This window comes from Ochotona princeps, chromosome 22 (genome assembly GCF_030435755.1).
Source record: "Ochotona princeps isolate mOchPri1 chromosome 22, mOchPri1.hap1, whole genome shotgun sequence".
In the NCBI taxonomy this organism is placed as follows: domain Eukaryota; kingdom Metazoa; phylum Chordata; class Mammalia; order Lagomorpha; family Ochotonidae; genus Ochotona; species Ochotona princeps.
Window position 1 is genome coordinate 24,610,739 of NC_080853.1, and position 14,871 is coordinate 24,625,609.

General features: G+C 46.6%; 1 protein-coding gene across 1 annotated transcript in view; it reads right to left on the reverse strand.

The window, feature by feature from the left end:
- Nucleotides 1-14,871, reverse strand: part of SLC24A3 (solute carrier family 24 member 3) — a 445,716-nt gene that overhangs the window by 108,749 nt on the left and 322,096 nt on the right. Inside the window, exon 4 of the mRNA XM_004585641.3 lies at nt 7,801-7,875. Coding sequence (XP_004585698.3) covers nt 7,801-7,875 — 75 coding nt within the window. The remainder of the gene's footprint in view (nt 1-7,800; nt 7,876-14,871) is intronic.

Below are 14,871 nucleotides of genomic sequence, written 5' to 3' on the forward strand. Positions count from 1 at the left end.
GACTGTGGGTGGCTCAGGGAAGGGGGTATGGGATGTAATCAAGGGAGTACCACTGAGGAAATATTTTGCAGGTAAGGAATGGCTACTGGGGGATTTCCACTTACAAGGCCACTATATTTGCAAGTAAGTGAGGAGGCTGAGACTGAGTGGTCTGAAGGTGGGAAGCCAGAGGACTGTTCTGGGTCAGACTGATACACCCACCCAAGTGGGAGACCTGAGTTGGGCTAGTTAGCATTGACTACTGCCATTCATCACCCATTGGTGCACAAAAAGGCTAGCACTGGGGGCCTACCTGGCAGGGCTAGATTTCAGTACCTGCCAATGAGTGCTGGAACAGGGGATGGGTTATGTTAGGATGGGCCATGACACTAATTAGCATTTGAGAGAATCAGGTCTGGGGTAGATCTGTAAGGAATATGTGGGCCCATCGTCGTGGAACTGCAATTTCTGTTGGTTTGTTTAAGAGCTTGGGGTAGTGACAGCCTGAGTTAGGTATGACCATGGAACCCTCTGACACTTGTGGGTACTGAGGTTGGGAACAGGCCAACTGGTCCAGCCACCCACAGGTGCACCCAAGAACAGGGTGTGGGGCAGGCCAGTCCACAACACCCACCAGCTCATACAAAGGCCAGGATGCAGCGGGCAGATGACACCAGGTAAGGGTTGAGCATCCATTAGCACATGTGAGATCTGGGTCTGGGAATGGGCCTGGTGGGGGAAACCCCCTAATATGTTGTAGCTCCTGCTGGTGAGCTTATGGTTCAGGCCTGGGTGTTGGTCAGACTGGGCAAGGTAGCTCTACCTGTTGACAAGTGTGTGAGCTGGTTCTGGAGGGATGCAGACAGGGTCAACCATAGTTCACTGGCATTGCAGGAACCAGGCTGGAGTGCAGGTCATTCCAGGCTAGGCTATCACACCTACTGGTTTGCATTACCCAGGAATGGGAGCCAACTGGGCAGGGGCAGACTGAAGCACCTGCCAGCAACAGTTGGGACTAGGGGTCAGTTGGGAAAGGTCAGGCTGCAGCGTCCAATGGCAAAGGCCAAGACGGGATGGGCTATGCTGAGCTTGGTCAGAGCAACCACTGGCATGTGCAAGATCTGTGACTGGGAACAGGCCTTCTTGGGGAGCTAAGGGAATGTCCTGGCTGGGTTGTGGTTCTCACTGGTGAGCTCAAGAGTGGAATGGGGGTGGCAATTTCAGCTGGACATGACTGCAGTGTCCCTTGGCATGGATGTCTTGGCATGAGTGTCGACTGGGTCTGGGGTGTGCCATAATGGACTAGACTCCAGCACCCACTGGTGCTCAGCAGAGCCAGGGAGGCTCTGGTACTAGGTCTTGGTACCTGACTGGGCTAGGTCTTGGTACCTGATGAACCACATGAGAGCTGTGCCTGGGCATGGACCAGGTGTGGCTGAGATGTAGTACCCAACATTAAGAACTGGAATGAATGTGGACTGGTTGGGTAATGCCACTGTTTCTGCCAGCACAGGAGATGGAATCAGTCAGTCTGGGCCAAGAACCCATCAGTGTGTGTGATATCTGCCACTGGGAGGAGACCTGATAGAGGAGCTTGGGGAACTTCTCTGTCAGAATGTAGTCACTATAGGTGAGCGCAAGAACTAAGGCTGACAGCAGCCCAGATCAGGGCAGGTTATGGTACCCTCTGGCATACCAGTAGGTCATGTTTGGGGGCAGGCAAGGCTGGGTCAGTTCATAACAACTACTGGCAGATTTGAGAACCAGGAATTGGTGCAGGAGAGGCCAGGTCGGCCTGCAGCATCAGCTAGTTCACATTAGGATTGGGGCTGGGGGCTGGTTGGGCTGGGCTAGGATGCAGTGCCCAGCAGCTTAAGCTGGAACTGGGAGCAGACCAGGTTGGACCAGGCTATAGCACCTGCCAGCAAATGCTGAGGTGAGGTGGGCCATGCCAGTCTTGCCACAGCTCAGACCAGCACATGTGAGACTTCGGGGGTGCGGGGTTCAAGCCCAATAAGGGGGCTGTGATGGTCTCTCCTGCTGGACCATTGTTCCCACTAGTGAGCGTGAGAACTGGGCCTGGGAGCAGCCCTCAGGCAGGGCTACAAGATCTGTTGACCTGCATGTGAACTAGGTTAGGGGGACTTAACCTAGTTAGGTGTCAGTGACCATCCACAGGCCTGGGCTAACTGACTGTACCCACTGGTGCATGCACAGACCAGAGTAAGAGCAGATTGGCTAGTTGGGCTTTGCTGCAACATCAGCTTACAAATGCTGGGATTGAGGGCAAGTCCTATTAAGCTTTCAGAACAGAACCACCCGAAGAGTGTAAGATCTGGGAATGGCAGTGGGCCCAGTAGGGAAACTGTGGGTACCTCTCTGAAGGATTGCAACTCCCACTGGTGAGCATGAGAACCAGGGCTGGGGGCAGGCCTGGCTAGACAGGCGGTGGCATTTGCCAGCATGAGTGTGGGCTGGATACTGGGGTCAGTTGGTTTGAGCTAAGTTTCAATGCCCATTGATATATACGGGAGTTGAATGGGCTTTGGGACAGACTGGACCACTCTGCTGCACAAACTAGTAAGCAGAGGAATCAGGGCTGGGGTGGCTTTGTGCAAGTTATTGGGGGTCACTCCAACTATGCTGTAGCTCCCTCTGGTGTATGATAGGGCTGAGTGTGCATTATGCAGAGTTAGGCTGGGCCTCAGTATCCACTGGTTTATGTAAGAGACAGAGCTGGAGACAGAATTAACCTAACAATTGCAACTAGCAGTGTGTGCATAGGCTGATTTGGATGACAGACAGAGCCAGACCCCTTACTGGCAAGCATACACAAGAGTCAGGTCTGGGATCCTTTCAGAAGAGGTTTCTTTGAGGGTCCCCGCAACTGAACTGCTGGGATCATAACTTCCACCATGGGGAGAATCATAGGATCTATGGTCTGACAGTAGAGTGCATGTGTCAGAACTGGGCCTCCTCAGCGACTTAGATGGCATACTCAGATGCACATGGGGATCTGCAGAGGACATCTGGTACCACAGCAGAGGGAGGAGAGCAGAACAAATTGGTCAAATACTCCAGCCAAACATTCACAGCAAATATCTGGGCAGATGGAAACTCTGAGGTGGACTATGTCAGCCAATGGACCTTGGAAGGATTTCCTTATCCTTGGATCATTAAGGTTGACAGTATTTCAGAACTATTGAAAGTACTATTGAAGCAGAACTCTTGGAGCCTGCTCCACATCTGAGACCCTGGGATGACATCAGGTAGCCGTTCTCTATCCCTGGGTACTGAGGTGGTTGGAAGGCTGGGTGTGGCTTCTCCCCTTCTCTCTCCCCTTCCCTTGGATGTAGGAAGAAGAAAAATGAAATTTGGAAACAATGGTCTCACCCACTTTCTCCTATTTAATCATGTAAACATCATAAAAAATAAAATTAAAAAATCATCCTTGATTGTGAGCAATATCTAACATCATTGAAATATCATCAAAATAGTTGTATACTACATACGTTCAGCACAGATACAATCTGTTTTCAAGTGTTTTCCATCTGCAGTGTGATCGTCTGAATCTATTCATGCAGCACCCATAAATGCACAATGTTGACTGCATTACCAAGGAGCTGCAAGTAGGACTTGTGCTGTGTGCCTCCTAAGTTTCCTCCAAGTCCCATGGACAGCTTAGCCCTGATGGAGCCAGTTCAATGCGATGGCCAATGGGGTGATGGTGTCAGCGACCATCCTCACATCAACCGCTGCTCTGATCCCACTGCTGTCCTCGACACCTTCCCACCTGCCTCCCTTTTCTCTTTATAGCCTTTGCTCAGCCTGGGTTTCTATCTCCCGGTCTGCAGCAACACCTTGCCCTCCCAGCAGTGAGATTTTGCTTACGCTGGTTGCCATCCACTCTTCTTGGCCTTAGTGTAGCCAAGTCTCTCCCAGGGTGCACAGGAGTCCTCACGACTCTGAACACTTTCATGCCCTGTGAGACAAGGTCAAGGCTGTCTGAGCCCCAGGGGCTATCGTTTCAGACAAGGGAAAAGTGTAGAGGTCAACCTGGAACAGGTGCTGTGCTAACCCAGGTCCTGCCCCAGGCGTTCTTGCCGCACCAGTAGGCGCTCTTCTTCTCACCCATCCACTTCCTTTCTTTGCCTTTCACCCCTCCCCACCCCTCCTTTTTTTATGTTATTTCAGCTTGGAAGTATTTGAGACTAAGTGACAATCTGCCTACATCTTCACTATGAATTGTTGAACAGTGCAGATTTCTCTGCCAAATTATATTTCCTGAAAGCTGAAAGCAACATCATTTTGTGTGTGTGTGTGTGTGTGTGTGTGTGTGTGTGGTTTTTTTTCATACCCCCAAAGATTTATTTATTTATTTATTTATTTATTTATTTATTTATTTATTTATCTATCTATCTGATAAGCGAAGTGACAGAAAGCGAGCGAGCGAGAGAGCGTTTGTGTGCATGTATGAGAGACAGAAAGAGAAAGAGAGAGAGAGATTGAACTGGTGGTTCAGTTCACTGCCTGAGTGGCTCCAACAGCCAGGGTTGGCCTTGGCTGAAGGCAAGAGCTCAGAACTCCATCTTGGTTCCTCACATAGATGGAAGGGGCCCAGGCAATTGGAGCATCTTCTGTTGCTTTCCTGGGCACATCAGCTGGGAGGTGGACTGGAAGCAGAGCAGCTGGGACTTGAACTAGGACTTTGGATATGGGATGGTGCTGTCACAAGCATCCCCATGTCCTCAGTTACAGATGAATCAACTGTGAACAACACAACATCAAGCCACTAGACAGTGAGTTCAGAAAGTAATGGTACTGAACAGCGCTTGGGGACATTGTGGTTCAGCGAGCACCTCCATGCCCCACACTCTGGAGGATCCAGTTAAGATCTCCCTCTCCCGTTGTGCCCCAGTAAACACCTTCTCCTCCCCTCTTAGCCTTTCTATTAAAAACAGAGCTCGCCCCAACCGCTTTTCTTGCCATTTTGGGCTCTTTTATTGTGTCTTCCAAGGGTGTATGTAGGCTCACATGTTCCTTGACTTTCCTCAGTTGAGTAGAATGCTTGCTGACAACCATTTCTGTATTTCTAGCACACAACACATAGCATATTTGTCATTAATAGTAAATTTTGGGCCTGGTGTGGTAGCCTAGTAGCTAAAGTCCTCACCTTGCACATGCCAGGATCCCATATGGGTGTCGGTTCTAATCCTGGTGGCCCCGCTTCCCATCAAGCTCCCTGCTTGTGACCTGGGAAAGCAATCGAGGACAGCCTGAAGCTTTGGGCCCCTGCACCTGCGTGGGAGACCCAGAAGAGGCTCCAGGCTCCTGGCTTTGGATCGGTGCAGCTCCAGTCATTGCAGTTGCTTGGAGAACGAATCAATGGATGGAAGATCTTCCTCTCTGTCTCTTCTTCTCTCTGTATATCTGACTTTCCAATAAAAATGAAATAAATCTTAGAAAAAAATAGTAAATGTTGTGTGGGAAAGAGATGAGCTGTTTGCTTTGTATGAAGAAAAAGCTGCCAACCAGTAGTGCCTTTGGCTGTGTCTAAAGATTCAACCAACCTCACTGCATGTGCATCATATTAAGCATTCTGAAGAATCTAGACATGATGCAAAAAGCATAGTGGGTAGAGGTGGCCTTTGGTACAGGAGCTAGGATGCCACTTAAGACACCTGCATTTCGCACAGGAGTGCCTGGGCTTAATGCCCAGCTCTGCTTCCAATTCCAGCCTCCTGCTATGGCACACCACGGGAGGCAGTAGAGGATGATGCAGGTATCTGGGTCTCTGCCATACACGTCACAGAGACGACTTGGTGTTACAGGATCTTGGCTCAGGCTTGGCTGCTGCAGGTATTTATTATATCAACCAGGGGATAGAAGATCTCTCGCCATCTTTCTCCAATGAAATGAAAATAAATGCATTACAAACCATAAAGTATATGAGAGGATATGCATAGATCATATACAGATTCTATACTGTTTTGCATAAGGGACTTGAGTATCTGTGGGTTTTATTATCCACAAGCATTCTTGGAACTTTGGGAACCCCTCCTGGATACTGAGAGGGAAGACTGGATTTCATAATCACAAAGGAACTCAGCCATAGGTTCTGGACACTTCCTCCTGTCTAACACAGGTAATGCCTCACTGAGGCTGAGTCCCTGTGGGCATGGGCTCCTGCCCCTGCCTAGCGTCCATCTCAGCAACCACTTCACCTTCCTTATGCTACTGTCACCGCAAGAGGAGAGCACAGCTATGGCCTCTGCGGGTGGTTGTTTCTCTAAGTCATCGATCAACTTATGTACCTATCAGCTATCTACCTATCATCCGTTTATCTACCTCTAATCATCTATTTATCATCTCTATTATTTACCTATTATCTGCCTAATCTCCCATCTACCAACCTGTTTGAATATCTATCTATACCAAATATGACATCTATCCACCCACATATCACCTATTCGTCATCTATCAATCATCTGTGTCCACCTTCCATGCATCATGTCCTCTGCCCACCGAACAATCTGTCATCTACTTACTGTCTACCTACCTCTCTTTTTAATCTATCTTTTGTCTATTTCTCATTTACTATATTTCTCATCTATTTTCTATCATCTACCAACATCATACCTGCCAAGTGATCTGTTTACCGCATCTGTCTGCCCATCCACTTACCTACCTATCTAAAGTCTAAAATCAAAAACTTTCAGGTGTAGGAGAAACTGTTTAAGTCAGTGGTCCTCAAAGTGTTGTTTCTAGACAAGCAACCAGGGAATCTATTCAAAATTGAAGATTGCAGCCCCTCCCTCTCTTGCTGCCGAGACCTATCGACTTGGATCCTGGGGGCGGGGAGGGAGGAAAGGAGAGGGCAACAAGGTGGGAGGAACTGGGCCAAAGGAGACAGGACTTTCAGATGGGATGATATGTCTGGGCGAGGTCCCTTCTGAAAATGAGGACTCTGAATATAAAAACTCCAATAGATAAAATGAAGTTTCCAGATAAAGGAGACTATGCTTTAGAGTGAAGAGATGAAAGAGGCAAGGGATGAGAGTTCTAGATGTGCTGCCTGTTTGTGATGAAAGGGGTTTAACTTGCTGTTCTGCCTGGTGCTCTCTGTGATGACTGCTAACAGAGAAGCTTTGCCAGACTCTCTGCCCAACTCTTTCATCTTACCCCTTTCAAGGCCTCTGTTCGGGGCCTCGCTGCACACTTGAGACAGGAAGCTTGATGTGGTGTGTGGCTGGAGGGCTCTCACCCTTTGAGGATCCCCACCAGCCACCAGAGAAAAGGGATGAGGGTAAAAGAAGGGCTAAAAGCAGGTGGAGCAAGTGATGGGGGGAGGAAAAATAGGAGTTAAAAGGCAAAATGAAAATGGGGAGACAGAACAGAAACTGAGTTGGACCTCACATTGTGGGTTCTACCATCTGTGGGTTCAACCAAAAGATCTGAAAAGAACTGTGTAGTGAGCACATACAGACTCTCTTCCTTGACACTACATAGGAAAGCAATGATGCAAAAAGCATTTATGCTCTCCTTGCTATTACAAAGAATCCAGGGATGACTCACAGAACACCGAAAGATGAGTATGCACGGATTTGTTTGGCACCAATCCCTTGCAGATACTGAGGGATGACTGTAGCATGAGGGTGTGCTTCAAGGAGTGGGAGAAGCTGGCCACAGAAGCTTCTAACACTTCCCACTGCTCTTAATTGTGCTTTTGGTATCCCTACCCCTGGCTGGATTCTCGGCCTCGTCAGCACCTTGGCAAGGAGGCTGGAACAGTCCCAGGCTCAGACACATTGAGACACATACCTCACAGATCTTCTCCAAGGAGGGGACGAAGAAGTCATCACACACAATGGCCAGCGCGTAGAACATGTACATGGCCTGGAAGAGAGGCAAAAAGACAGTTATGCCAGAGGCAGACAGAGCCAAGGTGTCTGTGTTGGTAAAGGCCTGGCTGCTTCTGGCTTCAATAATATCCTTTAACATCGTGAATTTAAAGGCTGAAAAGAGCCAAGCAGCAGGTCTTAGCAATGTCTGGAACAACTCCATGTGTCCTGTTTTGGGCTTTATCTCTAACCTCACTGCCTAAAACTCTCCTCTTGTTCACTTGCATGTTCTGCAAATAGATGCCTACCTCAGCCTTGAACTTTCTCCTCCCTCTGCCCTGGACACTCTCTGTCCCTGCCACCTCAAATATCTCATTGGCCCTCTCTATTATTCCCCTCTCAAAATGTCTACTAAACTCCCCTCTCTTCCACTTCTCTTTATCCCACTTGCCTCATTTTATTATTTTTCGGTATGGCATGCTATGCTAATTCATATATTGTCTGTCTCCCCTCTAGAAGTGTATCAGATTTGAAATAGATCTTTTAAATTAATGCTGTATGTCAGCGGTGAGCACATGGCACAGCAAATAGCAGGTGCTCAACAAAATATAAGAATTGAAGGGAGAAAGGGAAAATGAATGAATACTGCCTACTGAACTGGCTCATTCAGTTGGTCTCTGCAGGAAAGGCTCTGTAAACTTGCCTCAATATCTTGGTCAGCTATGACTAGGGCATATACTGGAGTCTCCCTTCTGGCCTGCAACTGACTCTACTTCAACCTACTCTCTGCTTCCTCTGTAATTCTTCAGATTCCATCCTCCACTCCTTCCTAAGGGGACCCTAGTTTTGTCCAAATGTCCACCTCCACCCCCATGTGGAAGGCAACTGCTTGCCACCTAACTTCTTGCTTCTGCAGGAGTAGACCTGATGGGCAATCAGTGTGCAGTGTTCCCCAAGGATGGCTAGTAGTCCAGAGTTCGGCGCATGGCACAGATTGGCCCTCTCAGAGGTCAGAAAAGGTTTTACAGTCCTTGCCAAAGGGAGTCACTTGTCACTCTTTTGCTGGTTGACAACAGAAAGCTAGGGGTTCTAACTGCCACTGACAGCAATGTTGTAGGAAAACTGACTTCAGGTAAGTTGACCCTGAAGTAGAAAGCACCTGATCCCCTAAGGACATCACTGAGCACTGATCAAGTGGTGCCAGAGTCCACTCAGCCCCTAGACTTCTTCACGTACCTGAAGTCTTGTAAGGCAAGTTGGATTAGCTGACTCTGTCACTTCACTTAAGATTGAAAGTGTTTACCAAGTTGAAGGGCCAACCTACTCAGCAGTGACACATCTTTCATCTAGTGACCTCCCAGCATGCTGTCCTTCTGTGAGCTGCTCCCCATAATGGGGTCCTCAGTCACAGTTCCCCTCTTCCTCACAATAGGGCTTAGATACTTGGCTCAGGCAGGCTGCCAGAACACCGATTCACTGCTGCTTAGGGGTGGGTTGGCCAAAAGTTAAAGAGGAGTCAGATGTGGATTACTAGAGAAGCTGAGGAAGAGAGCCTCTTCCTGAAATACACACTTCCATGGCAAGGGGGATAGGTGACATAGCTGTCATGTAGGCAAAGTATGTCTCAGAATGCTGCTCACACAGGAAGAGGCTGGGTTAGAGAAGTGACAGGTACAAACACACACACGTGTCCAAGGACACCAGGTGAGCCCAGCATCCAGCTCAGTCTGAAACCAAAGTTAACCTTCAAATCCATGAGACAAGAACATGCCTTTTACACATCAGCTTGTTCAGTTGCATCTGTCACCTGCAATTGTCCATCAAAGAACCTTCTGCAGCAATCCAAGCATGAAATGTTGATCTCTCTTGCCTTTGACTCTTGGTAGTTACACTAATTTAGTGCCTTCACCTCTCCTATGCACGAGCTTCTTTTCTTTTCACAGGTATGTGTTTGGTTTCTGCCACTACATTGCATGATTCTGAAGTTTACCTTAACACTTGATACTGTGGAACTATCAGGCAAAAGCACAAAAACCAAAGAGGTAGTTATTTATCCCCAAATTGCTGACTCTAATACATGATGAAAGCCTAACAAAACACACCAGAAGGGATGAGTTATATAAATGATGATTCACCATTTGATGAAATGCTGTTCAAAGTATTCTGCAAATTCCTACATGGTGATAAACAAAGGCATTTGCAATACACCGCTCAATGAAAATGTCATGAAATGGTACATCTAATCTTTTTATTAAATTATCGATATAGATATGTGTTCACACACTTCTGTAACTTTGCTGTATGCAACAGTTTGAAAGGCCAGTCATCAATTTAATGGCTATATTCCTTCTTCAGCAGGTGTGGCTCTTTGTGTTTCAAAATCCCTAAGCTTTCCATCCTGAATCTATTTCTTGTGTGATATTTCTCAGGAGTCTGGATGGTGGGAATGCACAAAAATCTTTTAAAAAATTTATTTGAATGATAAGAGTTGGGAATGAAGGAAGATGGGGTGGGAAGTATCATTGAGTTATCATGTTCTTATATCTGTATATATGAAATTTGTTTCCCTATATAAATAGCATAAGTACACATAATAAAAAAGAGCTACACAGAGAGAAAGGGACACACATAAGTACAGAGAGAGAAATAGAGAAAGAAAGAGAGAAACAGAGAGAAAGGTTGTCCTGCTGGTTCACTTTCCAGATGGCCACAATGGCCAAAACCATGTCAGGCCAAAGCCAGGAGCTTCATCTATGTCTCCACGTGGGTAGTAAGGACCTAAACATTTGAACCATCATACACTGCTCTCCCCAGGTCATTAGCAGGGAGGAGTAATAGAAAGTAGAGCATCAAGGACATGAACTGGCACCCACATTACATCTCAGTGTCATAGGCAGCAGCTTTATGTGCTATGCTACAATAGCAACTCTGCAAAGAAATCTTTAAAACTACTTTTTATTGACTGATCTATGTATAACCTCTACACAATTCTTTGTGGTAGGGTTTTTTTGAAGACATCAATCTAAAAATAATTCATGCTGTATTTTACAGCCTTGTGGGTAAGTCTGAAAGCACATTTTCAAATGGCAAAGGACTCAAATTGTCTCCTGCCATATGACTTGGCTGATGCAATGCTGTGCAGGTCTGAACATTATCTTTGAAAGGACATCCAAATTCAGCAATTGGAAGAGAGAACTGCACATCTGTGGATTAACCAAGATCTAAACAAGCTGTCCACAGTTGACATATTGAACTGAGACAGTGCATGCTGTTTAGAAGTACAAATACCATTTCATTAAAAATATGTCCCCCAATAGTAAGTGTTAGTTCTGTGTGGAGGCAAAAGGTTCTATCTAACATCCTACAGGTATCCATGTTTGGAAATGCATAGATCTGCCGAGCTCCCATGCTTTCTGATGGCACTGGTTGTAGAAATCCGTGATATTTTCCATGCACAGACAGAATGAGATGGGAACATCCCCCCTCAATCAGAGACCCATGACCAAGCTCCCCTGGGTAGCTGGAGTGGCGTCTAGGACGGTGGGAGTCTCCTGGCACCTGAGGGTATGTATGCCTCTGCTGTGATTGTTTCCCACATGACCTACATGAACACTGGTACAAAAACAAAGCCACACAAGCACACTGTGCAAAGGAACAGAGCTAATGCACCAAGCAAGACTCTGCGATACAGAAAGTCTACAGACCTTGGACAGTATGGCCTGGACAGCACTATCAAGACCCATGGGGCCCGGCGGCATGGCCTAGTGGCTAAAGTCCTCACCTTGAACGCACCAGGATCCCATATGGGCACCGGTTCTAATCCCGGCAGCTCCACTTCCCATCCAGCTCCCTGCTTGTGGCTTGGGAAAGCAGTCGAGGACGGCCCAATGCTTTGGGACCCTGCACCCGCGTGGGAGACCCGGAAGAGGTTCCTGGTTCCCGGCTTTGGATCGGCACGCACCGGCCCGTTGCGGCTCACTTGGGGAGTGAATCATCGGACGGAGGATCTTCCTCTCTGTCTCTCCTCCTCTCTGTATATCTGACTTTGTAATAAAAAAAAAAGACCATGGCAAGTGCATTTACATAAGAATAACGCATTTTTGAGGATGATTGGACCATTCCAGTATTTCCAAAGGTTGTGTTACTATCATTGATGATGACCACAATGATCACAAAGCCAGCAATGAGAATGTTTGCCAGTTTGCTGAGAAGGAATCCCAGTCATGCTCTGGGCACTTCACCAGCACAACATAACTTCATTCTTGCAGCTCCTGTGGGAGGTAGAAACTCAGTGGTCCCATTTCCTAGACAACTCAGATAATGTAGTAGGTTACCTTGATGCATGGTTAAAGCATGGCAGAGTTTGGGTTTGCCTTACAGTTCTCTGCTAGCTTTCCCACAGGGTCCAGCTGCTACCTTATGCAGAGCTCATTTCTTTTTTTTTATTGTAAAAACGTATCTGAAAAAAAACAAAAAAAAAAACAAAAAAAAAGTATCTGTAAGATTTGTATTTATTTATTTGAAAGTCAAAGAAAGAGAGAGAGACAGAGAGAGAGAGAGAGAGAGAGAGAGAGAGAGAGAGAGAACGAATAAATCTATGTTTGATTCACTTACCAAATAACCACAATGGCTAGGACTTTGCCAGGCTGAAGCCAGGAGCTTCATCCAGGTCTCCCATGTGGGCAGAGGTTCAAACACTTGGGTCATGTTTTGCTGCTCTTCCCAGTCCATTATCAGGGAGCTGGACTAGAAGAGGAACAACTGGGACACAAATTGGTGCCCAAAAGGGTGAGATCTTAACTCTTCAAAATCCTTAAAGTACCCTAATACCCTGGAGCCCAATGTACACCCTGGAAACCAAGTCTTGGGTTTGGCTACAGGAACCAGAACATGGAAGGTATAACTGAGTTTATTTACTTATTTATTGTTTTTGTTTTCAGCACCAACTAAGATGACACAGGAGCTTCTTCTCTCTGGAAACATACCTGTACTGATGTATGATCAGGAGTGCCTAGGACCACAGGACTTGTTTTCAATTCCTGATCTGGCCTCTCCTCCCTTGAAGGGTAGAAGCTGTGTCTACCCCACTCCTTATAAGCTTGCACAGAATGATTTATGTGAACTGAATAGTTCTCAAGTAAAGTGGGACTTGTGGAGTAGCTGGTTTTGCCTTTGGAACCTAGCAAGAAAAATACATGATCAGTGTCTACTGGGCCCAGCAGCTGCTGAAAGAGGGACAGCTGGAGGCTTGGAGCAAACCAACAATGCATGGAGGACCTTGCGTTAAGTCCAGAACTTGACCCTTTCAAGCTGTGCAGCTTTGACTCTGTTCTCATCACACCTAGCCCTCATCATGACAGCAGTCTCACAATGCTCTTCAGGGAGCAGGGCACTGTTGGGAGGAATAAATGGACACAAGTGGACAGAGGGGACTTTGATATAAGGAAGTGCCTTATGCACACTTCTTGCTGAAAACGCTGGAGAAAGACACAGGTGAAGCAGAGCCGAGTGATTCCAGTGGTCCCAGCATCTGATAAGCAGCTAACCCCAAGACATAGACAGGCCCAGCTAGCAGAGACTAGTCAACCCAACCCTAGTTCAATCATTCAGCCTGATCTAAAGACTCCCAGGTCCAGTTAACTGTCACTGCTACCTGTCACTGAGGTCGTGAAGCTGTGTGTCACATAGCATCACTGTGGCAATATACTGATGTGCTCTCTGATGCATGGATAGCAGATACACCCAAGATAATCCAATGAACCACAGTGAACTAACAATAATGAACAGCTTCTGGCAGACCCAAAGAATTCCTGAGTGACAAGATGATAAAGCAATGCCTTTCAGGGTAGCCAGGACCCTGCTCTTGCTTCTCGGTGGAAATAATATTTATATGTTTGAAGTATATACTGTCAGAGGCCACAAAAAAAGATGATTCTATTTTGAGGCAGTCACAACTCAGAGAAACTTATTTATTAATTCCACAGTAATGGATGTAATACCAACTCAAACCAGCTGTCCTGCTTGGTGGAAAGGACTGGAGATTTTTGAGTCATGAGGCCAGCACTATAGCATAGCAGGTAAAGTCACTATCTGCTTCGTCACTATCCTAGTTGCTCCATTTATGATTCAGCTGCCTGGTAATGCACCTTGGAAAAGCAGCAGAGGACAGACCAAGTACTTGGACCCCCTGCCACCCACATGGGAGACTCATATGAAACTCCTGGCTTCAGCCTGGCTCAGTCCTGGTGGTTGTGTCCATGTGGAGAATGAACCAGTGGATGGAAGATCTCTGTCTCTCTCTCTCTCTCTAACTCTGATTTTCAAATTAATAGGTGAATTGAAAAGATATCTAAGTCACTGTTACTGGATTAAGAGGAATGACTTGGACGTATTTGGGACTATTCAAGATAAATGACTCCCTTAACTGAAGGTATGAATATCCTGGTAGAATGTTCCGTAATGTGACAGACACTGTTGGCTGAAAGGTTTAATGATCTACCATGTTATCTTGTACATGCAACTCCAGTGATACTCTGGGAAACAACATACTCAACTTAAAAAACCAAAAAAACAAAACAAAACAAAACAAAACCAAACCTCTTTGCAACTAGCCATGGCCATGTACCATACTTTGATCATGGGAATTAGGGACACATTCACCTAGAGCATTCTTTCTTTCTACCTTGAACTTTGATGCACTGTTTGGAGCGAAAGCAGTCATTGTATGATCATTGTAGGATCAAGCAGGACGATAACCTTTAGAATCCCAGGGGCACCATTCGCTATCTGAACTGATGTCTGAAACCAACTCTCTCTGCATTTCTTGTTATATGAGAACAGAAACTCCCATTGGTTGTAGTCATTGTTAGTTGGGGTTGCTATACTTCCAAGCATGTGCACACTGGTACGTGATATAGAGATGCTCTTCTGCGTAGGGGCAGTGAAGAAGGCCCTCTAGAGGGAGAAGCTTTCAAACCAGGATTTTTGAAAGATAAATACTATCCTATCAGGTAGGGGCAAAGGTTCATTGGGAATAATAAAAATGCAGGAC